Source organism: Archocentrus centrarchus, chromosome 11, assembly GCF_007364275.1.
Source record: "Archocentrus centrarchus isolate MPI-CPG fArcCen1 chromosome 11, fArcCen1, whole genome shotgun sequence".
NCBI lineage: Eukaryota > Metazoa > Chordata > Actinopteri > Cichliformes > Cichlidae > Archocentrus > Archocentrus centrarchus.
This window is the reverse complement of record NC_044356.1, coordinates 24678990-24704505: the sequence shown is the minus strand read 5'-3', so window position 1 is coordinate 24704505 and position 25516 is coordinate 24678990. Positions and strand designations below refer to the sequence as shown.

The window sequence follows — 25516 nt, the reverse complement described above, 5'->3', positions numbered from 1 at the left end:
GTTTCAGTTAAACATCTGCTTGTGTCCGAACTGCTCTGGAGTCAGAGAGGAAGTAAAACTTCAGAGAGGAATCGACAAAGAAAAATTTAAGGACGTTTGCTTTACATGTAAAATAATGATTTGATCATGCAAACATTATTTTCCATTAAATAACGCTGATGCTAGATATGGTCAGAGTATTTATAATCACCTCTTTATTCCTTCATCTGAACTTACATTTCCAGCTTAACACAAGTAAACTGATACAATCCAGGATGTTTATAGCTCAGTGATATCAGCCTCAGTAGGCTGGATCGACATATGCATTTTAAAAACAATTCAGGCTCTAATTGTCCAGTAAATGTTAGAAAAGGAGGCGAAAAAGAGACAGTTTAATAAATGGGATCTTTTATAGTTGTTTTCATCTTTACATCATCTTTGTTCTTAGAGTCTACTAGAGTAACTTTGCATCTTTTAATGTTACAATGGGCCCATGTACAGCCCCTCAGTTCATTTATTATCTGAAATGAGCCATTCAGCTCTCTATAAACCAGCTTTCTTCTGATTGGCTTCCTCTCACAAACAGAAAGTGGGTGCTCACAGCTAAGAGCTGTGCATAGATGCCCATATTAGGAATGCCAGATCTCTTTGATATGCTAAAGAGCCAAGAACAGAAACCTGTTAGAAAACAGGGGTTTAGAGCTGTCTGAAGCCTGGGTGTATATGAATTTTCACTTTATATAGGCTTCTAACACTGTAACAGTTAATATATGGCAAAAAAATAAGGAAACATATAATAGCCCCCCTTTAAATAAGCCAAGTTGTGACTTACGGCCGTTTACCATTTGCTCTCCTGTATCCCAATGCTGCTAATGCTAAGCAAACAGTTTCTATTGCTGCTAGTTAAAAGTATTCAAATGCTGATAATTGTCCAAAAAATGCATTTTTTTAAACATTTGATCACCTTTATATATTGCTGAGAATAATGAAACAAAAGAGATGTTTTAACTTAGCCCAGAAAATTAGCTCCTGTGCTTCACCTAATGAGGGTTAATTCAGTGACTTAGCTTTTTCCTCCAGAGCAGCTCTGTCTCACAGAAATGTAAAATTAAAACTCAAATCTGCTGCTACTACACCCCTCCAGCTTCAGTCTGTTGCAGATACACAGCAAATGCACACGTAGTATATCGGCTACAATTGACCGGTTGCCTCCACTGCCAGCACCTGCGTGTTACTGTGCTGCACTCCAGTCTCGGAAAATGGCTAAAAGAGAATCTGGGCTCAAACGAGGTGTGATTTCCACTCTTTCAGAGAATATGAACAACATTCCTGCAGGGCTGATCTGGCGCTGTATGTTCAGGGTCTGTTGGGTGAGAATCCCCTGAGGACAGAGGCCTGGATTGGGTTGGGGGGGGTGGGGGTTGGAGACACTGCTGCTAGAAACTGAGGTACTCAGAGTTGGCTTATCCATCTGGCTGTCCATGTGGGGTTTTTGCACTTACAGAAAGAGGTGAAAAGGTTCATATAGCAGTCCGTCTGTTGTGTCGGTGAGTGCTCAGGTCATGTTTGTACAACTCCTGTGTACTGTGCAGATATTGAATAATGAACAGATACAGTAAAGAACAGAAAACCGTGGAAATCACAACCACTAGAAGTGTGTTTGCAGTGGACCTGTTTTCAAGGCAAGGTGGCTGGCTAACACCTCAAATTATGATAAAGAGTAGAGGAGAATGTCAGTGAGAATTGAAGACGAAGCAGGAGTTGCTACTGCGGATAAATATCCAACGAAGCCTTTAAAGATTCCTGGAGCCCCTCAAGGCCACCTCATAATGGAAGGACCTTGCCATCCCTCTGAATGTAGCTTTGAGGATTGTGAGGGTGGAGTCAAGAGTCCTTCACAGTAGAGTTACAGTAATAAAGCAGGTCTTTGTGCTTTGTTTGATGAGGGCTGGGTCAAACACAGCTGAGATGTTGTCAAGTTTCAGGGAGATAGGATGATTTGGGGTGGGGGTGGGGTAAAAGGCTGCTCTCCAAACCACGTGCCTGCAAATGAATTAAACATAATATCTGCCCCTTTATTTCATTTCCAGGGCAAAGCTGATTTACACAGAAGTTGTTAAACGGATCTTCTTGGAGTCAAACCAAAACACTGATTGTGGTTTTCAAGGTCAACATCAATGTCCTCCAAGGATGTAATCATTATACAAAGACATTGTAAAATCCTACCAATTTGTTGTTGTTTTTAATCACAAAAAAGGCTACAAAATTTGATTTCCTTTTATCGGTCAAAAAAAAAGAGAAACTATTAGATTCTGCTAAACGTTTCAAAGGAAGCTGTAATAAAGCATGCAGTATTAACATCAATAAAATTTGCCAGTCTTGTGTGTGTATTGCAAGTGAACGTGGGGGAGATCAAAGAGGGCATATCAGTACATTAAAAACAGTTTCTTTAACAATATTCTCTGCAGATTTTATACTTTTCTATTTACATATCTATATTGTAAACTGTGTTCAAAGGAAACCTCCACATATAGCTGGTTAGGCACATGTAGTTGGCTCTAAAGAGGAAATACAGAGAGGGGATACAGCAGTATATGTCATTAGAACCACAGAAAGATATACAGTAGGCCTAAGGAGGATCACACTTGGCAATTAACACTCTTGCCAGTTATACCCTGTGAACCTGACTCACACACTGAAGATAATAATATTTGTTTGAGATTCTTTTTACTGAGTCTGGATATGCCACACAACTGTAGAATCACACAATGCTATAATCTATCATAATAATACTGTAGTATTTCACATTTGATATATGCTTTTTTTGTACATATATTGTACTCAATAATCTCTACTAATCTAGAAATGTGGATTATATTATAAAATATACATCTCCCAATAAAATATCCCATTTTGCCAACGCATTCCATCCAAATATTAGAAAAAAAAAAAAAAACCACAGGTCATGCTAAAAGATTTTTAAATTTTGTGTTCTTTCTTCAAAATGGCAGATTTGGACTTTTTAGTATTCATTGGGCTTCGTCACATGTCCCTTATGACATGCAGCCCTTTGTATGCATTCACACATGAACCTTTCTTTATGCAGCATCCATACAAAACACTTGTATTAGAAATATCTGTTATGAAGTAGATTTGCAAATAAGACCCATTTTAAACTCTTCAAATTTTGCTACACTTCGTACAGTGGAAACAATGCAGAGAATTTCATTTAGTAAATGAAGAGAAACAAACACACACATTCCCACACAATCAAGTATTACCCAATTTCACCACAGTTGCCAAACTTTGTCTGGCAGCTCGACGGTTTCCTGTGTTTGGCGACTCTTTGGAGGGGGTTTCGGAGGGCACTACTGTTCACTGAATAGGACTCCTTCAGATTTCTTCCCATCAGACAGATCATCCCTTCTTTCATCAGTGCTCTGTGAAATTGAGAGGACGGCACTTCAAGTTAGGCAAGCGGATTCTGCTGAAAACTTTGACGGCTCTTTTATTTTGGGATCCGCTGCCCTCTTAATTAAGCAGTTGGGGAATCCACTCAAACAATATCCAAGAGCAGAGAAAAAGGAAACACACTGCGTGTCAGGGGAAGTACACATTAAAAAAAAAAGTAACAAAGAAACTCATCTTATATCATGGCTGTTTCATTTGGGGTGTCTGTCTTAATTCCTGACTCAGGCAGAGAGAACTTCCTACAGACCATTGTGTTATTTTGGGTCCTCATTTAACCACATGGTGGTGCTATAGTCTCACAGTGAAAAAGGGGGCCTTCTCAGCAAAGTCCTGAAAAGCCTCAGAAATATATTCCCCTAAAAGCTCACAGAAAGCCTTCCCCTGAACGCTTGAAACTTCAGAAGGACTACATAAGAAGCAAACAGCTCTCTCCCCTATTTTTTTTTTTTTCCTTTTCGTGTGTGTCTGCAATGCTCTAACTGTCAAGGCTGTGATGCTACACTGCAAAAGCTCCTTCTGGCAAACATGAGTGTCCACTCTATGTACAAATAGCACTTGCACATTCAAACAGCCTCACTGCTGAATGCTGAGGGTAGTCAAAGAAAACACAGGATTTGAGAGACTTAAAGTGATTTCATATTCTGACTGAGTGCCGCTGTGGACAGATGGCACCTGGGTGAAAGGTGCAAACTGTAGTTGGCTGACAGTGACCGGGGGGGGGGGGGCTGTTCTTTGGGGTTTGCCAGCCATCTGATTTTTAAGGGCATTAGAATTGATGCTGAATTCATCCATGTTTGTTCATCCACACTGGTAGCATCAGTAAAGCGAATGGACATGTCTTATATGTGATTAAGAAACCTCACAAAGAATAAGGATCAGGTTTTACTGCACACGGCATCCACACAGGGAGATTCTGTATGAGGTCTTGTACCTGTTGAGCCCTTTATTTTCAGTGATGGAGATGTGCTCGGCAAACGCGCACAGGCATGCTACTACTGCGTGAACCTTGGTTGATTATAAAAGTGGACTGTTGTTTTCATCCATAATATTAATTAAAAAAAAAAAAAAGAAATTCAGAGACTTAAAAATGTCTGCTAGCTAGCTACCATTTCATGTTTAGGCCTCTGTGTCAGTAAAATATCCAAATTTCAAGACACTAAAATGGCTGTCATTGCTTGTTTAATGAGTATGATAACTGATTTTGATGGAAATGCTGAGGGGAGTAGCGCATTAACAGCGAGGGGATCCAAAACTGGGCTTGGAGACAGACTGAGATTGGTGCACAGGCCAGCTTTGCAGGGGGTGAGGATGAATGAGAAGGTGGGAGGGAAACACCTCAGCTCGGTGTTCAGAGTCGAGTCTGGGCTTCAGGGATGTAGATCTCGATACTGTCGGCACTCTCTGTGGCCGAGTTCTGCCTGAAGGAGGCAGTGCGCCTGGTCTGCAGCAGCCGCCTCCTCGCTTCTGTCCTCTGACGGTCCCCGAGGTCCATTGACTTCTCCCTGATGGGTAGGGTGTGCCCACCGACGCGAGGCACCACCAGGCCCCCTGACCCACCTCCTCCACCTCCGACAACCCCATCCCCAACGCTATCAGCCCGGAGGCTGCCACTCACCCCACCTGCTGGCTTCTTTGGTAAGGGTGGAGGAAGCTTCTTGTCCTCCTAGCCCAGTCGTGGTGATCAGGTGAACAGGTAGCGGATTAACAGAGTTGGGTGGTGGGGGAAAAAAAGGTTTTGTATGGTGTGTAAAAGGAATCCCATGCAAAAACAAGAGGAGATATAGGGAGATACAAAGAGAATGAAAAAAACAAAAAAGTAAGAAAGTCCAACATAAAGGGCAAAAATTCAAGTGAGGAAGAATCATGGACCGAGACATAACGACAACCCACATAAAAATCAGCAAAAAAAACCCATCTCAGCATGCGTTGGCGTTGGGTGAAGTAAAAGGCAATGAAATGAGAAGGTAAACAGAGGTAATGCACAAAGAAAAAGAAGAAAAGAGAAACAACTGTTAGTTTGTTGTTGACTGAATAATGTTGATCAGTGAGTAGCCAAACCTATATAGAGAATAATGTAATACGCTGCATTAAATGCAAAAAAATTTCTAGCACATTTGGATTTCACAGTCTTGTGGGCAGCTCGGCTCAGTTCCTCTTGCTGTTCTGTATTTTCACAGCCTGCAAAGGCTTGGAGGGCACAACCATCTGCGCTATTCGCCTGCACACTGCCATCTTAGCTCTGGGGGAGTGTTGAAGGGAAACCAGGGTGGTTTGGACCCCCGGGTCTCTCACCTTCTTTTCAGGCGGAAGCCTCCAACCAGAGTCCTTCAGCCTCTGGAGATCCTGAAACTTGACCCTGACATCCTCTATATTGAGCTGGAGCAGGTCCCAGAAGGCAGCCAGATCCTGAGACGTGGGCTGAGGGTAGGCTGATGGGTCCTGGGTGTGCAGGGAGACAGGACTTAACAAGTAAGGGGTGACAAAGTATTACACTGGGATTTGTAGACCAATTTCACCAGTGGGGGGTGTTTGCAGCCAAGCACATCTAGCCCTTTAATGACAGCGAATCACAGCAAAAATCATGCACCATATGTAATGTGTGTTGTCATGATTTTGCATGCAATCACATATACTCACCACACTCTGTTGGCAGAGGCGGAAGAACTGCTGGACTTTCTGAGACATGAGCATCTGGGCACTGCCAACTGCATTTCGAATCAGTTCGAGAACTAGGAGGGAAAGAGCGCACACGCAGCTTGAGAAACCCAAGAATTATTCATTGTTAATCTTTGTCTCCAGTCATCCTCTCACACTCACTCTCCTCTGGAAGTTCATTCTCCTCTGCTTCTCTCTCCATGTTCTGGCACCAGCCCTCCATCCTTTCTACCTCTGTCTGCAGCAGGCGTAAGAAGAACTCTCCATCTCTCATGCAGGGCGAGGCTCGACCTGAGTCAGGCAGGCTCCGGGGACCCTCTAGGGATGGTGTGCCCGCCCAAGCTCGCTCAGAGGTAATGGGGAGAGGAGAGTGGGAACGTGGAGGCAAGTGTGGTTGCTGGTGGGGCCGCGTGTCAGCTTGACAGGCCTCAGTGGTGTAGCCAGTCTGGATAAAGTCCTGGAATAACATAAGAACAATATTTGGACCATCCAGAATGGCTCCACAGCAAAACTTCAGCCACTCTGTATACAAATGAATGAAAGAATGCAAATACTGCAGCTACACTAAAGCCTCATATTCAGTAATAAAATGAGGTGGATCTACCCACTGTGTGAATCAATGTAGTCAATATGAATAAGGCACAAAAAATTTTAACTGATCTACAAAGCAAAACCTGCAAGCTTTGTTTTTTTTTTGAGGGACTCCACCTTTGATCCAGTTTAAAGATACCCAGTGAGATTTTTTATTTTTAATCATGAATAGAACTATTGAGTAATGTTTTTAAGTGTCATACAAATGCTCAAGGACATGCTCATGGCCAACACTAGAGCATTGCTATTAAAAGGTTTTACTTCAGAGATAGTGCCAGTAAGAGAAAGATATGTGCTCCTGAAGGCAGGAAGGGTGAAGAATGCAAGCTAGCAGACCCAGGTATTCAGGTGGGGTGGGGGGGTTATCTGGGAGTTAATGTGCCAGGTAAGATGTTATATCAACATGCTTTCTGCCAGCTAATGTTAATATTTTGTGTGTATGAATCATAATTTAACAGGTAGCTAGTAATCAAAGCTGTCAAACTCTTTCCCTCAGAAATCTTGTGGAGTGGAAGCATAAAATGACGAAATCACTGCACAGATACCTCAAATCTGTATAAATACGGCACTTGAACAAATTACATTTCAACCTTGACGGTATAAAATCTAACAAGACTAGAGAAAATCAGCCTCCAGGTGCCTTCAACTGTCTCTCTCTATATTACTCTCAGCCCCAAGGATGATCTGTCAAGTCTCCTAGCAAATGAGTAGCTCGGGTCCCAAAATATTCATAAAAAATGTTGCTTTTTAGATTTTCTATAAAGAAGAAAATGTCTCTTTATTGCTCAGTTTCCAGGTTACTAAACACTGGATGCACACCCGTGCCATGCATTCCTACTCATTACCCTGAAAACATCTGAACGTGTTGTCTTCATGCACTCTGTTCCCACCTACTGCTGTCAGTGTTACACCTTTAGAAATAATCACACACATATAAGGACTCTCTCATTCACAATGTCTAAATTAAGCCACTGGGAACATTCAAGTCTAAAGATTTCTTTTAGAGACTGATGAGGCCACAGCTACCTTTAATCAGTGAGGAGAGCTGTTGAAGACCTACCTCTTTGTAGGCCCACTGTCCCTGTGTGTGGACGGTGCGATGGCACTCAGTGTACTGACTAGCAGACTCGGGCTCAGATGAGTGCCTTTGAAAGGAGCAGCCAAACTGGAGGCTCTTGTCCTGCGTCGGCACAGCGATGCTCAGCCCCGGGAAGCTCTCAGGGTCCAGGTCGGCCTGCACGCTCGCCGTCACGCTGTTGGAGCGCTTGAAACGAGCTCGCCTGCAAGACAGGGAGTCACTGCAGGCCCAGAGAAATCGAGTCACACAGAGGACTGTACGCAAATGCCTTTTTCAAGTATTTATTTATTTATTTTTTGCTTCAATTCTTGGCTTCTAGTGATTGCACGTTCTTGTTTGAGTAGGGTTGTGCTGTCACCGCAGTCACTACTACTCACTTGGTTGTGAGAAGTCCTGCTAAATCCTCTGGCATATGACGCACCAGTGTGTGCAAATGTCATGTTGGTGGACTTGGTAATGATTGTTTACTCTTTTACAAGTTTATACCCCACCTCCTCCTCTTCCTCACCCTCCTCTCCTGTCTGATGAGGGGTGACTCAGATTTCCGTTATAAGTCTGCTGTTTTCTCGCCCGATGTCACGCTGTCATGCTTGACGACCGGGTGTGGTGGTGGTGGGGCATTGTTAAAGGATGCATGATCACAAACTGCTCGGGAGTTTGGAAGTATGTGATGCTGCCAGTGTGCAAATCTGACCCGCAGGCAAAGCTGGATATAATTAGGAGATGGGTTGAGTCACGTGTGAAAGTCATGTTGAGTGTATGATTTGCAGTAGTCATGGTTACACTCGCTAATGGCGAAAAACAAGACATTCTTGGAAGAAAGTGTTACTGAGTTCAAGCTGTGATCTCTGATGAAATGTTAAATGAAATAATAGGATCTAGCCTAGAAATCAACCATAGGTGGCTGCTCTGTTGGGCGCTCAGGAGATGGAGGCTTTCTCAAATTATAAATTAAAATTATTCACATAAATTACTGTGCAAAGACCAAAAGTTCCTGATGAAGCCACACATTTCAGAGCAAAGACAAATTAGTGAAATAAATAAACACTCATCTTAGTTTGCAAGTTTGTTTTTTTTATAATGAAAGTAGCTTAAATGTCAGGCAAAATAAACAACTCAAGTTTGGAATAGATTTCAAAGATGAGTAATTTCTCGCTGCTTTGATTTTTAGTTTCCTGTTACCTTTTGTCATCTTCCACTTGGACTCCTACAGAGTGGACCTCTGTTAGAGCTTTGCCCTCTGCATCTGAATCTGAGAGGGTCTCTGAGCTGTCCACCTGTGGCAGAAGAAGACACAAGCACCACACTCAGAGTGGAGAGACTTTACACTCAGCAGATCTCAAATAGAAATCTCCTTGCTCCCAATGAACAGCAGAAAGAGGAAACATGTGATGCGGCCATTCTGTTGCACTGTGTTATCCATTATTGCATAATAAAAATATAACTTAAGCTATTTGACTTTGAGGAAAGAGTCCAAACCTCTGAGTTGTGTGTGTTTTAATTAAGTTTGTCTGGTGAATCTATACATGCAGTTTTTATTTCCCTGTGACTATCAAAACCAATGTTGAGGCTCCCTGTTTGTTCAGCTGTTGGGTGTGCCTTCAAATTTAACACATGTGCATTAGAGGGTATGTCCTTATCAAAAGTAATGCAGAAGTGTAGCTCTGTAGAAGAATATTGATGCCACTCCCAAGCCTGTGTGCTAATTATGGATCTATAGTTAGGATTTGAATAACTTAGCTTGGCACAGATATTAGAAAAAACTTAAAGTCTTCACATGGCGCTGAGAGTGGTTTGGCACTACTAACTCTCATGCATGTTCATTGTGTAAATAGACTGTATTTTGATTGGTGCTGAAACCATTTTTTTTTCCTCTTTTGGCTTAGCTGAGTATAAAATTAGCATCTGTAAATTTAAGTTATTCATCAAGCAAAAACACCAAACATCCTCGGAAAGAACAGAGGGGACGTCGGCACAGTGATTAGTTCAAATGCGCAAACCTACTCGTACTTTTAAAACTACTGTTCAAGCTTGGTAAGTGTGAGGATTTGCTGCTCTTTCATGTTCGTATCATTGAAAATTGAATTTGGATTTGTGGGCAAAGAATTGAGTTTAACCGAAACAAGCAATTTGAAGACTTGAGGTTTTTTTCACTATTTTTCTAACATCTTTTATACTTACAAAAGAAATTATTAATCTAAATAAATTAAAACATAACAACAACAACAAAACAAACCTGACAGGCATATTTCATATAGATAAACTGTTCTTTCTCTCACCTGGACAGCTATGGATGGCCTCCACTTTCTGACTCCGCGCCCTTCGTCCTGCCCTCCACCTTTACTCAGTATTATGCTGTTTTGAGGCAGAGAGGCTGATTTTCCCAGGCTGCCTCCTACCCTGCTGTCCCTCTCTCTGGCTGGCCTCGGTGGCCCCTCCAGCAGACTGTCAGCTGAGCTGCTGTGTTTGGCCCTCACCCCAACTCCAGGACCCCCTCCATAGGGCACCAGCTCCCTTGAGCCCCTAACCCCATCCAGGCTCTCCGCAGAGTTACTGTGCTGTCGGGAACGCCCAGGCCCACTGCCGGTGTAGTAGCCTCCTCTGGAGGTGCGCCCTGATGGCCCGTCAGAGTTACCCAGGTCCACGGAGTTGCTGTGCTGCTTGGGGCGTCCGGGACCAGCGCTCGAGACCAACTGCCCGCTGCTCTGGAAGTAGGCATCCTGGGTGGACTCTGTGCTGCTCTGGGCTCGCACCGAAAGTGAAGACTTCGACATGCGTGGTGGGAGTGGAGGAGGAGCACCTTTACGATAAGGAAAGACTGAAGTGTCAGAAGAGCAGGGGAAAAGGAAGACAGAGGCACAGTGGGCTGTTAAAGTAAAATAGGTAATATATCAACAGGGAGTGGGGGAGGTGGATACTTACAAAAAGGACAGACTGGAAGGAGAATGTGACAGGAAAGTTAAGGAGTGAGAAAAGTAGGAAAGGGGTTGACAAATGGAGGCAAAACCATACAGAAAGGAGGAGAGAAAACAACGAAGCCATTAAGGATGAATTCCAAAATAAGAAGGAACAGAAAGATACAAAGGTGCAACTTCTTTTCATTAAAAAACAAACAAAAAAAACAACAACAACAAAAAATGCTTTTGGTATAGATTTCATGGCAGAGAGTGAAGTGGTGGAAAAGACAGAAGTGAAAACCTCTTCCCTGCAGCTAACTGAACTCTGAAAAAGATAAAGCAATTTCCTGAGAGAAACATTTTACAAAGACGCACACACTGAGTCTCACTCACAGTTTCTTTAAATGCATATGAACAGAGTTTATTTTCAGTGTAAAGATGCTCAGTCTAAACCTCCCGTGTGTGCATACTCAATGTTGTGTGAGTTTGTGTGCTGGGGAAGTGCTTGTGCTTGATGTAGATGACACTTCACAGAGGCTTTAGGAAACACTGGAGGGATTTTATGGCAAATAAAACTGCTGAATATTAGGGCTTAAGCATTATTGGGAAGAATTGTCAAAACAAACATCATCAAGAGTGATGGCAAAAGGGGGCGAAATGGAAATGAGACCACACCAGGAAGAGATCCAGACAGAAAGACGGAGACAAAAGCAGCTGGAGAGACTGAGCTCTCATCATAATCACACGGGTTCCTTTACCTATTTCTGAGCCTGTGAAACCTGCAATCAAACAGGAGAGGGTGATCGGAGAGAGATGAGACACAAAGGCAAGACAGAGATGGCACAGAACAAAGAGCATGCACAAACGTAACATGCGCGCACATCTGAGCCTATAGCATGCATATGTATGCACAAACACAGAGGAGGAGAGGGCTGAAAAAACACAGCTCATTAGAGGTTGAAAGAATAGTGAAGAAAAGAAAAGGCTGTATATTAAAAATGGATGCAGCTGTGCAATGAATGTGAGTGGCTGTGCGTGTGTGTGTGTGTGTGTGTGTGTGTGTGTGTGTGTGTGTGTGTGTGTAGATTTGCTTTTGTCAACGTGAACAGTCACAGGCTGTCATAAAATTCCATCTCCCGCTGTGTCTCCCACCGCGTTGCAGCCACATAAAAGGCAGCCGCACATCCAAATGCTCCACAAAGACAAACTCAAACCGCACACTCACCGGCCCCACCCTTGATGCTTCCCTGGGGGCCAGACATGGAAAAGACAGAGAGGCAGTCGTCGTCCTGGGAACATCCGGCCTGGATGGCGCGAACGTAGCTGTGGCTGCGAGTGCGGAACACTCCTGGAAGATCCAGGGCCTCAACAGCTTGAGACTCCACCTCCCCGAACATGGTCCCACACACAGCTTCAAACTGACGGTTCAACGTCTCTCCGAGCTGGAGGATGAGTGGGAAGGTGAAACGAATGAGAAATACTGCAGTGTACTGATGTAAAACGCATTATTTAAATCTCCAAATAAAGTGGTGCTTGAAAGTTTGTGAACTCTTTTTTTTTTTCCCCCCATTTTCTACATAAATATGTCCTATAAAGTAATCCCAGCTTAACACAAGTCCTAAAACAATAGAAATTAGACTCTATTAATGAGGAAACTCAAATATTCATTTTTTCTGACCCTTTAATATCTGGTTTCAGCATCCTACTACGTACTTTCAGTAACTGTTGAAGCAAATCGACTTTCAGAAATGTTACACTCAATTTAGAACACATTCACCTTTCTCACAAGGACTGCACCCTTCAGGTCCTTCCATAATATTTCTGTTGGATAAAGGTCAGGAATTGTGCATTCCAAAACATGAACTTTATTCTTCTTTAACATTTCTTTGGCAGAAAAACATACTTGTCTTGCTGCATCACCCACTTTCTCTTGAGATTTAGTTCATGACAAATATCCTGATGTTTTCCTTTAGCATTTGCTGATGTCATTCTGATTGCAGATTTTTCTATAACATACCTCACAGCTGAGGGATCTTTGCAGGATGACCACTCCTTTGGAGAGTAACAATGGTCTTGAATTTCCTCCATCTAAACACAGTCTGTTTGACTGTGGATTGGATTGATCTAAATCTTTTCCAGAAGAAAGTTCGTCAGAAATCACCTTTGACCCAGTCCCGTCCCTCTCCTGATTGTCATACCATTGATTGAAAACCCCTGAATCTAATTTCAGCTTCAAATTAACTGCTAATCAATGAGGCTCGCGTGCTTTACCTCCTCGCAGATATGCAATATTGCCTCGTTTTCCTCAATAAACAAATGACCGAGTCAAATTGAGCTTTCCATTAGTTCAGTGCAGCTCAGGTGCAATCCACAGTGCCAGCCCACATCAGCTAATGCCTCCACTGATACCCTTCTGAACATTAACATCTCATAAAATATGCACCGTTTATACTGCTTCAGCCTGCCTGCAGTTGAAGACATCTGAGGGTACTTTACAATCCACCTTCATCCCAACTCTGCCTTTCATGCTGTATCTGATGTAATCAACGTCAAATCTGTTGTGATCCGTGCCTACTTTGTTCTGTACTGCAGGCTTGCTGCCTTATGCGTTTCATATATGCACACGAAAGGTCCCGGAACAGATATTTTAGGTCATATTTATGCAGAAAAATTGAAAAATTCAAGGGGGTTTCAGGAATACTTTTAAGCACCACTGAACCGAACGCAGACGAACCCTGTTACTTGTTACCTGTGTGCTGGTCAAAGAGCGGGTATAGCTACGTGAGCGGGTGTGGGTCTTGGGTGCGGTTCTGTTGTTAGGGTAGGAATCTGTACACTGCTTACACGAGTACCTGGAATAAACACAAACGTAACTGTCAGTACTGGTGCTATTGTGTGGCTGTAAACTTGTCAGCCACTTGCTCTGCTACTTTTTGTAAAAAAAAAAATGCTTGTAACACAAACAGCTCACCATTTGGTGAGCCATCAAATAAAAATTGAGCGTATCATGTGCGATAACTGAGCCAGCTGGAGTCATTTCGCGTGCTGTGATGGTGCATTTCCATGCCAATTAGGGAACCGGGATTTTGGTTGATTTTATTTGAAGAGTCAGAACATTGCAGTAGTTATCATGTTGTTCAAGTAGCGCAACAGTTAAATGTGAAAAGGTTTCCAAGAAGGTTTGTCGATATTAAAGTATTCACCGCATAACAGAAGAACATTAATGATGCTGATGGGATCGTTATAGTGATGTTTACAGCAGGCTTGGGGTTTTGTTTCAGTTTGAAGAGTCATGGTCTGAAATTGTCTCAATAAATGATGTTTGAATGTTACAGAAGCAGATCTTTATCCATATCTTAAAGGGGCACTCGATCAGTCTCACACAGAGTGTGGAAACATGTGTACAGAACACAATGTGTTTTGTCCTATTTGATGTTTATTAGTCCTCTGTGCTCTTTTATTCACTGCACTGTCACCAAGAGCTTGCTATTAGGGCATTACTGGATCAGTTTCTGTTTATAATGTATAATGAATCTGAATCTTCTGTGACTCTGAAATTAATAGTTATCCTAGCCTGCATTTGGAGACATCAGCTTTAAATGTGAGGTCATGTTACAAACTGAAGGTATGGATTTTGCATGGCAGGTTTTTTTCCAAGCAGAGAGGCTTAGCCCGTATAATAGATTTTATGAAGCTTTGGGAAACAATCCGATGGTTTTGTAGCTTCACTCATACTGTGAAAAATAAGATATGTCCACATTTAAAGAATACCTCAAAGGTGTATTTAAGCTGCAACCGCTTATAAAGTTACAGAAAAGGAATGAATTCTAAAAAAAAAAAACAAAAAACAAAAAAACACTCAAACAAACAAATAAAAAAATAACAAAAATCCTTCCATGGGGAAATGTTAGCATTTTGGTTTTTACATTTTGTTCCAGATTTTTTTTTTTTTTGGCTTTGTCAGCTCTGTCTGTGTCTGTATTGTATTGTGCACTGTTGTCACATCTGTGCAATTCCTACTCGATGTGTTATGCTGCATTTGGACTGCTTACCCCCCCAAAACAAAAAACAGAATAAACGTATTTATTTTAAATCCAGCGTGGTGACTAAAGGGTCTTGTATTTCAGCATGAATACAAAAGCTGAGTTTGTGCCATTTGACCTTTGATCCATGCTGATAGAGCGTCTGAAGGCATCCCTTTGGGCGATCAGCGTGGATTTGGGCGAGGCTTTGGGACTCGTGTCCGAGTCGGCGCTGTCATCATCGCCCATGGCCTTGATGTAGCTGCCGCTCCGCATACGTCGGCACGGAATCTCCCCTCCGCTGTCAGCTGCGTTGCCACTGCTATAACCACCTCCCCAGTCTTCTGAAGGGACCTGAGGCACATTTACATTCACCCAAACATTCACACAGTCACCATAAAAAAATGACCAACTTGGACTGATCTGAAAATTGCAACACTTAGTGAATAAAAATGTAACAACCATGTGGTTTTAGTAGGTTAAACTGTCAAAATGAGTTCAAAGTAAGTATGCATTCCTCCTCCTACACCCACTGTTACGGGAAAAGAAATTAGTCAGTGTGAATCGATCACCGTTGAGATATTGAAGATGCAGTTTCTTCTCAATATCTGTTATTGAGATCTGAAGGCTTCTCAAAACAGAAATATATTTCTTAATCGAAAAATATTTCACACCTCAGACGGTAAAATGTTTATTACAGTAATAAAGGCACACATGCACACAGCTTTGAGGTTTGGAGAGCAAACACCACCGATAACTCGACTGCGCTCGTGCTCGCACACGCACGCACATGCACGTGTATGCATACATGAGCAATGATGTTAAAGAGAGAGAGAATAGCACGAAGGGACTTACAGAGAGAGAGAAACTCTGACAGCTGGAAAAACACTGATGCAGAGAAGGAAAAAAACAACGTGAGCTCAAAAGCCGACAGACTGAGCGCGAATAAATAAGCAGGTAGACGAGACGGAGAGGGCAGGAGCGGCGACACAGAGAGGGAAAGAGACATGTACGCGGTGGCAAAACATGAAACAGAGAAGCAGTTTAACAGACTTCAGACTTCGAAGGCAGACGAGCAAATGACTCTAATGGGAAAACAAAATAAAGAATGAACACAGCAATGCGACCAAGACAAGAGACTAAAGGGGAAGACAACACAGAGAAATATTAAGAAGCAATGAAATTAAACCAAAGAATTACACTGACAAGTTCCCACTGCGGCCCTCATGTAAAATGCATGACTTTTCATAACTAAAGGGGTGTTGTACACCCAGGAAGAGATGAGCAGCATTGTGCCAACCAGAGATCATGGAATATCTGTGAAAGTTTTGCAATTTTAGCAATTTAGAGGCAACCCAAAAGTGAATGGGTACCAAGTACAACTAAGTCAAAATCCAGCAGCTACAGCGAGAGTGAAACACATCACGCGTCTCAGTTCTTGTCTTTAAAGCTTCAAACATGACTTTTTGTTTACTTTGGGGAAATAAGATGACTTAAAACAACACATTTAACAAGTGACTGCCCCAAAAGCTGCCGTGGCTAATGGATTAGCAGTGACATTTTTACATGTTCGCTGGACAGAAAGCAACATGTGCAACACTTCGGAGAGCTGCTGTGTCGGTCTCAAATTACAGGAAGCAAGAAAAATGTCTCGACTAGCATCTTTCTCAGATAATTTCTAAATTTGTGTGGGGATTAATGCGAGGCAGGCATGTTGCTAACGTAACATTTGAGTCTTTTGAGTCAGAATCCTAAAACAAAGAACTACAAGAGACAAACTAACAGCAGCTGTTTTTGCTGAAGGATATTTCAGTCTTTCACTTTAAATTTTTTTTTTTGTGTAAATGTGATGAGGAGCAGTTTTATATACAAGCATGTATATGTTTGTATATGAAAGGGCACCAAATGAAAACACCTACGCCCACATGGACACACACGTAGTTGAGGCCCTGGAGGTTTGGCATCCAGCTGAGTGTGTGTTTTTAAGGTCATCACTTAAAAGATGATTCAGCCTAATCTGGCGATCCCCGTGGCCTTCCACTATCTCTCTCATTTCCTCAAACACCTCTTTTTCTCCTCTTCTTGCTTTGCCCCTTGGCTACCATCACCTCTTTTATCTCATTCCTATCCCTGAGCTTGCTTTACTGTCTCTAGATCCCTCTACAGTCATCTTTTCTCGCTCTCTTTGTCTCTCACCGCTTCTCTCTTCATTTCATTTCTTTTGCTCCGTATTCAGCTTTTTTTCTCTCCCCCTTTTCTTTTTTAATCATTTCTTATCTATCACACACAGGCTGACGGGAAGGTGAGAGGCTTAGGGAATGGTGAGCATCAGGTTCTGATGCCACACATCATGATTGGCGCTGACGCCGTGGGGGAAAGCTTGCACATGTCCCTTTGCCTCTGACCGCTGACTTGTGAAGATTCACTTACATTTATTCGGAGTCTGTTCTGGCTCTTTGCAGGAAACCTGAGCAACAACCCAGTGTGGTCTTGTTAGTATAAACTTGTATGTACAATTTTTACACATAGAAATAACATACAAGATGTAGACTGACCCTGTAATGCTTCAGTTGTCACTGTTGGCATAAATCCAGCAGATACAGAGCCAAATTAGAGTCCAGTCCTAATGTGGAGAAAGCTCCCAATTTGGGTTCAGGGGACAGGCATTCTCTCTGCTTTTAAGATTAGGCCTGAAACTATTTAGATTAAATTATAGTTAAGGCTGGATATATCCTACTGCATGACAGTAACTTTGTGTTTACTTTGTCCTGCACTTTGTATTTTGTCCCATATGTGGACACTTTATACTCCTTTTTTTTACTCTTCACTTTCCCCTCACCCCCAAACTGGTTGGAGCACATGGCGGCCCCTCCCTGAGCTGGCAGTCACTTCCTGTTGAAAGGCAGTTCTTCCTCTCCTCTGTGGCCAAGTGCTCATTCAGAGGTGACTGCCTGATCACTGGGGTTCTCTCACTAATATTGCAGACCCTTTACCTTACAATATAAACTCTTTGTCAGTCTTTCATTACAAGTGCCACCTTTTATATACAAGTAATAGAGTTTAAAGGCAGTTGTTGGATGCACGATATCTGCTCTTGCTTTCTCAGGTGGCTTCAATTTGAAGTTGCTGTACCTGTGCTGCTGTTAGTCCTGCCATTTCATCCTGGTGAAACAGACCTGAACAGCTTTATATCTGCAGCTCCAGTAAGCTGTCTGCTCTGAAGCCATGGATCAATCTGGCCTGCCACAGCACATCTAAGCCCAGCACAAAATTCACTCAACACACTATCGCTCTACTCCTCCCAAAACCGCCTGTGACACCTGGAGATATGAGAAAAGCTGCAGCAGGGGAAGTTCATTTCATGTCCTAAGGTGGGACTGTAATGGGAGCCTAAAGGACAGGAGCAAACTGTGTGGGGTTTGTCTTCAGAAAAGCATGAATTCACACACAAACACACACACACAGACGACCCTGGTCTCTCTGTCTCTTCTATCAGCAGACCTCAGCTGTGTCTAAAGGATGAGAGTTGGAAAAACACCAGGGACTCCTGTGGCTACCTGCTGTTTCCGTAGAAACACAGCCTGCATGGCAGCTCTACCTCAACACAGCTGGAGGTTTGTGTATTTATGCTCGTGTGTGTTTGTGTGTGTGTGTGCGTGTGTGCTCTCTCTGAGATGCCTTTTTAGGTCGACTGTAACAGCCAAAAATGGCCAATAATGGCCATTAATTAACCTTTGTTGCCATTTTAGGAGATAAAATAAGTGAACGGGTGCTTGGAAAATTGTAGGTGCCAGATTCAAGCTAGAGCATGTTGACAGAAAGCAGGTAACTGACTGTTGTAAGGGACAGGTAAATAACATGTTGGGTGAAAATGATTATTGTTTTCTGACTCACAGCAAATGCCAGGACAGTCCATCGGGACTCCTAGGCAGACATTTAACCATGAGAAATCTCTACCATTCACTTTTTTATTACACTTTTATAAAAAAAGGTTTTTATGCACTTCAAAAATTTTTGTTTTTTGCCTATTGTGTTATTAGATCTTACCCATCTATGAATAAAAATGTGCTAATTGCATAAGGTTTGTATTTTCTTCTTCCAATTTGCTGATCTGAGCTTAGGAAACTATATTTCCCATAGTGATTAGGGTTAAACAAAAAAAAGCGATGTTGCTATAAAAGGTACGCTTCCATAGCAGGAAGAGGAAATTTTGAGGAACTCAGTACCTTTACTTATATTTTTCCGTGGAAAAAACAGGTTCTAAATTAAAATTTTAGGGGAAACAGCTGCTTTTCCTTTCCTGAAACAAGGAACCTTTGGAAGGACAAAGCCTAAATTAACTTTCATGGGAATTTTACCTGCAGTGATGAGCTGACATTATCTGATGGAGGTGCATGTGAGCATGCCGTAGACCATAAGATTACTGCATGGGCAAAGTAGAGCCAATGAGAGGCACTGCCTTAAGATGTGTATCATTGTCTTTAAAAGACTGGTATAAAGGAATTTTAAAATTCTGTTGTGATTTTAAAATTGTGTAATTATTTTTCTTTTTCAAATGTTGTCAATTAGCCGATCAAAGCATAGTCATAAGAGAAGAAGAAGAAAGAGCTTTATTTGTCACATACATTTACATGCAGTGAAATTCATTCTCTGCATTTAACCCATCACACACATGGAGTATGTAGTACACACAGCACAGCATGGAGCAGGGGGCAGCCAAAGGGCGCCCGGGAAGCAACCTGGGGGGGTGGGCTTGCTCAGGGACCCACAGTGATGCCAGCCCGAGGATTTGAACCAGGGTCCTCTCAGTGATGAACCCTCTTCTTCTCCCCTAGGCCACCACTCCAGTGCATAAATTATAAGTCAAATTTAAGTCTGGTGATCAAAAAAGGGGAAAGCATGGATGGTTTATAGGAGAAATGTCCACTGAGCAGGTCGGCAGTCGGAAGTCGGGACTCAATGTAGGACATTTTTCACTGTGTGTGTATTTAGATTAAAGCACGTTCTTGTAGCTATTGTCCTGTAGGAGCAACTAAAAATAGCAAAAGGAATACAGGGTGTAGTCGTAAGCTGCCTTGTGTTATTGTGTGGCCAAATTCAGTGTGTATAAAGTGCACACGCACTGCATATTCTTTGCCCATGGCAAATTTGTGCCCTGGGCCCGTGGACATGATAATCCATCCTCAGAGAAAATAAATTTCCAAGACTGTCAGATCAGACACTAAACCATCCTTAACCTGCCAGCTTCCTAATATAAAATCTGTGTGATGTCCAACTGGGCTAATTTGCACCAATGTGAAAAAAGTTGGAGGTAGTTTGTGCAATTTTGATGAATTCGTAGCTGGCAAGTGGTCGTCTAGTGTGCCTCCTGCACACTATACACAGGCAGGACCCTCACTTAAATCAAAGTGTTTCCAGTACCGACATGCGGCTGTGTGCTACACGTGCTATTTTCTGATTGTTTCTCAGCAGTTATGCTCTAAAACACAGCTATACATGCCCATACCTCCTCGCAACCCTGTGAGAAGGCGTTGCATTGCCAGAATTTGTGTTATAACTGAAGAGCAGGCTTCATCTTGTCTAGCTGTGCTGTGTGTGTGTGTGTGTGTGTGTGTGTGTGTGTGTGTGTGTGTGTGTGTGTGTGTGTGTGTCTATCTGTACTGGCTGTCAAATATACATATGGAGATGCAGCTCCATTACAGACTGAGAGCAGAGAAGAGAGACAGAAGCAGATGATGTGAGATGGCCGAGAAGTTTATTCAAAACCCTCCATGCAGTAACGTTTGCCGTCATGTCAGTGGACTAATTAGCCTAATCTTCACAGAGAAAAACAGAAGTCCTGGAGAATCTTTTAGTTCCTTAAAAATAAGTTTTTGGGAGTAAATGTCCCAGGTACCCTGAGTGGAAACAGGGCTGTTGTTTGACTCAGCAAAAAGTGCCTACTCAGGAGAGGGGGTAGTACTTTCAGGGTGGAGCTTATGGTGGAGCTGATGGCCACACTTTTTGTAGATATGTCTGTACCAGGTTACCCGGTAACATTTCCCATCAGCATACTAATCATGGATGTATAGACAAAAGTCAAATTTCTTGCTTAAAATAGAAAGTAAAAATCTTAATTTGATGGCTATTTGAGATGACATGTAACAGGATATAATGTTAATATATTTTATTTGCAATCTGCCATCAAAGTAAAGCTTAACTGTCTGATGTCTCAGTCATCATAGGTGGTAACCTTAACCCTTTCCTAACCCTATATTTGAAAGAACGTAAAAAAACGACTTTTATGAAAAAATTAAAATAGTTTTTGATGTGTGCCAGTTATAGATTACATGTTTGTTGATATGTAGGCATAGACACACCTGCAGATAGTGGAAGGTCCTCTCCTTGAGCTTGCTCTCCATTGGCACCAGAGCTTTGTCATAGCCTCCTCCTCCCCTGGTAGAAGGATACACCTCTCTGGCCTGACTCACTGTCATGGCTGACCAGGTGCTCCTCTTCAAGGAGTGACCGTGATGCCCATGGTGTCCTCCTCCTCCTCCCTCACTCCCTGCCAGAGCCATTGTTGTACAGGCCATGCACTCCCCAGACCCCGGTCCACCGCCTCGTTCCTTGGGCTTCTTCATGGTGAGCTCCTGAATGGCAGCATCCAGGCTCTCATGTCCTCTGGGATACCCTGGCCTACCCCCACCTACCAAGTAGCTGCTGTCACTGTCGAGGTTGTCATCAGAGCTCCACCAGCCTGCTGTCCTGCTGCGGTGGCGTCTGCCTGACTCATGGCGTGAGTCTCCACTCTTGCTACGTTCTCGAGACTTGTTCCGCCTAGTAGAGCGAGACTGGTGGCCTGAGTAGTGGCCATCCTCCCCTCCACTCCTGTGGCCTCCCCCTCTCTCTCCCCGGTAGTCCCCTCCTCCCCTTGTGCCGTTGTACTCCCGTTTGGATGGTGCCTCCAGAGAATGGGACTTGGCGAAGAGGCGCTGCACCGAGTTGACCAAGTGGCGTATCCTTGAAGGGCTCTCGCTGCGTTGCTCAGCACCCCCACTAGCAGTGCGTTGGTATTGCAGTGTGTGGAAGCCGTCATGATGGAAGGGCACCTGCTTCTCAAACTGGTCCATCATGTTTGAGGGCATGCGATGCATCTTCCCCCCATGGCCTGAGGATAGGCACTCTTCACAAGAGTCAAATGACTGGAGAGGTGGGTGCTGGCTGGGGTGGGAACGGGGAAAGGTGCCTCCTCCAGAGTGACTATGGGAGTGCGAGCGGGAGTGATGCCTCTCCAGTGCCAGAGCCTCAACCGGACCTCCCCCAGGGTAATAGTGGCCATCGCTGTGACCATGGTAGTAGTCTCTGCCTGGACCGTCGCAGTCGTCAGGCGTGCAGTGGCAGGGACCTCCTCCGCCACCACCAGAGGAATGCTGAGACATGCTTCGGCTGACATGGTACCCTTTCATAGGCGCCGGGGCATGGTGTGCCGTCCGGGCCGAAAGGGGGCGCTGTGGGCGTGACAGGGCTGCACCGCACTCACCTGGTGAGAAAAACGAGGAATAATAATTTAGGGCATGTAAACACATTTTATTTAAGTGTAGCAAATGAACAATTGCAGTGTTGTAGACTGTTTGGTTGTCTGCTTTTAAAAAAAAAAACAACAAAAAAAAACCTTTTGGATAAACATCCTTCTTAACTTTGTTAAAATAAAAACCATGTCGTAGGAGTCAGCAGAGCAGAGCCAGGATTTTATTTGAGTACAGGTACAAGGTAAGATAAGAGACACAAATGTGGGCGGTGCAGTGGAGAGATATTTGTGGTATGAAATAGATTTTGTTGATGGATGCCAGGATTGTTTTCATTCTTCTGTCAAGAGGATACATACATTGAAAGTGAAAACAATGCTTTTTTCCTTTCCCTGATTAACATTTTTATTGATGTTGCACTTCATTTTTTACCCAACCAAAGACAAACAGTGCAACAGTGAGCGTTCATCCCACGGGCTGCAATAAGCGGCCAGAGACAGCTTTCTTCTTCCTATTCATCTCAAAGGCTGCCAGGCTGATAAATCAAGAATATTAGCCTTTCTCTCTCTCTCTGTTGTGCCTCTCCCCCACCTAACAGCTCTTGCTCCCCTCTGACATTTATCGTTTTATTCATCAGCCCAGCGCTCCGTGTTGTCTGTCATTTTCTCCGTCCAAGCCTGCAGGGAGTCTTTCAGTATTCTTGTGATTTAAAGCTGAGGAAAGCAGCGTGTTTATTGATTACCTGCATCCTAATGCAAAGGAGCTAGAGAGTGGCTGCAAGCATTCAAGCACATCACAGAGCGATTTCAGTACCTGATTACCAAATGAGCAATAACATGATATCCAAGTGACTCGGCGAAAACCAACCCTCCTGTTGCCTCGAGAGGATGAAAACGTGGTGGGATGATGGGATCTTCTCCACAAAGCTAATGCAGGAATTGAAACCAGCATACCTTGTCAAGCAGCAATAAAACCTTGCTTCTACTGTAAGTAAAAGTAAACAGAATGTAAACACGATAAAGGCTATTTCTGGATTTCCTTTCTCTTCCCAGCACAGATAACAACTGAGATTACATTCCAAATGTGGTAATCATGTATTTCATTGGACTGGCATTAATTGCTGCTGGTGTAATCACATCCTCTATTAACCACTTCTCCACTAACTATATAATGAATCACAGGCACACAGCCTGTTCATAATGCACACGAGCATTTGCCATCATTTCTAAATTTGATTAAATTGAGATTGAATTACTCGATGCAAGCCAGAATCGAGCTGCTCGGCTGGATGGGACTCACTGAGCTCCTGCGAGTGTATTTGCACTTGTGTTTGCCGGCTTTCACGCGGAGATGAGAGATAGGGGACAGATGCTGGGATAATCATTAAATAGAGCGTGGCCTGTTTGCCTTGATTGGCTGAATGAGAGCTGCCACCCAGAAAGCTCACCCACATCTAGCCGTGTCATTGGTGTGGCCATGACGATGGACCTCTCCAAGTCAGCATCCAACCATGGACAGATTTTAGACAGCTTTGGCACCTGGGTGGATTGGGCCACCTCTCATTAACTCTGTGGGTTTGTGTTTATTTGACTGCAAAAAATAAAACCTGAGTATTTTCCTCTTTGACAAGCAATTCCTGTGAGGAAATGTAACAGTACTGCCATTACTGTACAATGCGTTGCATGTTGTAGTGAAAACAGTCAACAATCACAGTGATGTCAGTGAAGTCAGCAGCTGTGATATTATGAACCATTATTATCTGTGTTTTGTCCTTCGATTGTTGCCTGTGTCTTTGTCTCGTTTCCAGCACAGGGTATTTTAAATGAGGTGGCAGGTGATGACTTCTTGAAAATTTTGATTGTGGACCTTGTGCCTCCATAAACATCTCAACATTGCAGCAGTATTAAAGCACAATATTTAACCCCAAGATAATGGAGCTAACAAAATTCAGTTTGGTTACTGTTACTGTTTCACTCTATTAGCTACACTAGTTAAAAAAAAAAAAAGTGGTGTTCTGGGTCTATAATTAGCACAAACATTTCAGTACAAACTAATATACTGTAGGCGATTATTCAACATTACATAACCAGATTTTAAAACATTCATTGAGAAAGAGATCACAATTTTTTTTCTAAAAAAAAAAGGGGGGGGGGGGGCTCCATTGATACTAATGTAAATTCACCTACAGATCAAACTCTTTTTTTGTTTATAGTTTGTGAAGGCCAGCCAAGATAGCAACCATCTTGGTTAGGAAATTGGTTAGGAATAACTCAGGAACCACCAGGCTCATGCCTGCCATGAACTGGAAACTGCTGGAACACCAGTGTCACTGTCAACATTGAAGCCAGTTTTACATCACCATGGACTGAGAGGGTGGCAACCAAGAAAGCAGCCCCTGCTCCAAAATCGACACTGTCCACATGGATAAACCAAATGTCGTCTGGAGAAAAGTTTTATTGTCAGTCCAGACAAATCTATTGACATATTTGGCCACAATGACAGAGGCATGTCTGGAGGAATAAAGGTAAGGCTTTCGAACCTAAGAACAGTGTACCAACTGTCAAGCATAAGGGTGGTAGCATCATGCTCTGGAGCTGTTTTGCTGCCAGTGGTACTGGTGCAGTGCACAAAGTAGAAGGAATAAAGGAGGACTACCTCCAAATTCTTCAGCTTCACCTCAAATCACCAGCTAGATGGTTAAAAGTGGATATAGTTGCATGTTCCAACAGGACAATGATCCCAAACACACATCAAAACTGGTTTTATAATGGATAAAGCAGGCTAACATGATGCTTCTGTAATGGCCTTCCCAAAACTCCGACCTTGATGTTATTGAAAATTTTTAGACTGTGCATCAAAGATGGGTCTGTGGCAGCAAACCAACCAATTTAAATGAATTGTAGCAATTGAAGTGCAACAACCATATGTGGTCAGAATAAATTCAAACTTTGTACCCAGTTTTTGTTTTTTAAAATCATTAAAGATGTTGGCTGGAATGACTGGATGTAAACTTCTGACCACAACTGTACATGTGACAGGAAGGTTGGAAATGTTTAGATATGATAGCTGCTAGCCTGTCGGGCATTTCTAGGCCTAGAGATAGGTTGGCGACCACCTGGCCACCATTGGTCGCTAGGAAAAATCAGTATTCCTCGACTGGCTGTGGTTGCTAAGCCCCAGTCATGCAGACCTAAAGACATGATAACCACCATTTTCTAGGAAAAATCATGTTGCTTGCTGTCGCAAGGTGAAATTGGTCACTAAAATACTGTAATAATAAAAATTGAGGTATGCAGGGTTGGACCGAAAACCTTC

At 43.0% G+C, this 25516-nt stretch overlaps 1 protein-coding gene across 1 annotated transcript in view; it reads right to left on the bottom strand.

Annotated features, from left to right (window-relative positions):
• Positions 1 to 4791: 4791 nt before the first annotated feature.
• Positions 4792 to 25516, bottom strand: part of dlgap3 (discs, large (Drosophila) homolog-associated protein 3) — a 195178-nt gene continuing 174453 nt past the window's right edge. The window contains exons 3-13 of the mRNA XM_030740779.1: positions 21053 to 22215; positions 14833 to 15047; positions 13421 to 13523; positions 11897 to 12113; positions 10054 to 10592; positions 8957 to 9051; positions 7757 to 7976; positions 6268 to 6562; positions 6088 to 6179; positions 5743 to 5889; positions 4792 to 5113 (exon numbers count right to left, since the gene is read on the bottom strand). Of these exons, the coding sequence (XP_030596639.1) occupies positions 4799 to 5113; positions 5743 to 5889; positions 6088 to 6179; positions 6268 to 6562; positions 7757 to 7976; positions 8957 to 9051; positions 10054 to 10592; positions 11897 to 12113; positions 13421 to 13523; positions 14833 to 15047; positions 21053 to 22141 (3327 nt within the window). The 5' untranslated portion in view covers positions 22142 to 22215 and the 3' untranslated portion in view covers positions 4792 to 4798. The remainder of the gene's footprint in view (positions 5114 to 5742; positions 5890 to 6087; positions 6180 to 6267; positions 6563 to 7756; positions 7977 to 8956; positions 9052 to 10053; positions 10593 to 11896; positions 12114 to 13420; positions 13524 to 14832; positions 15048 to 21052; positions 22216 to 25516) is intronic.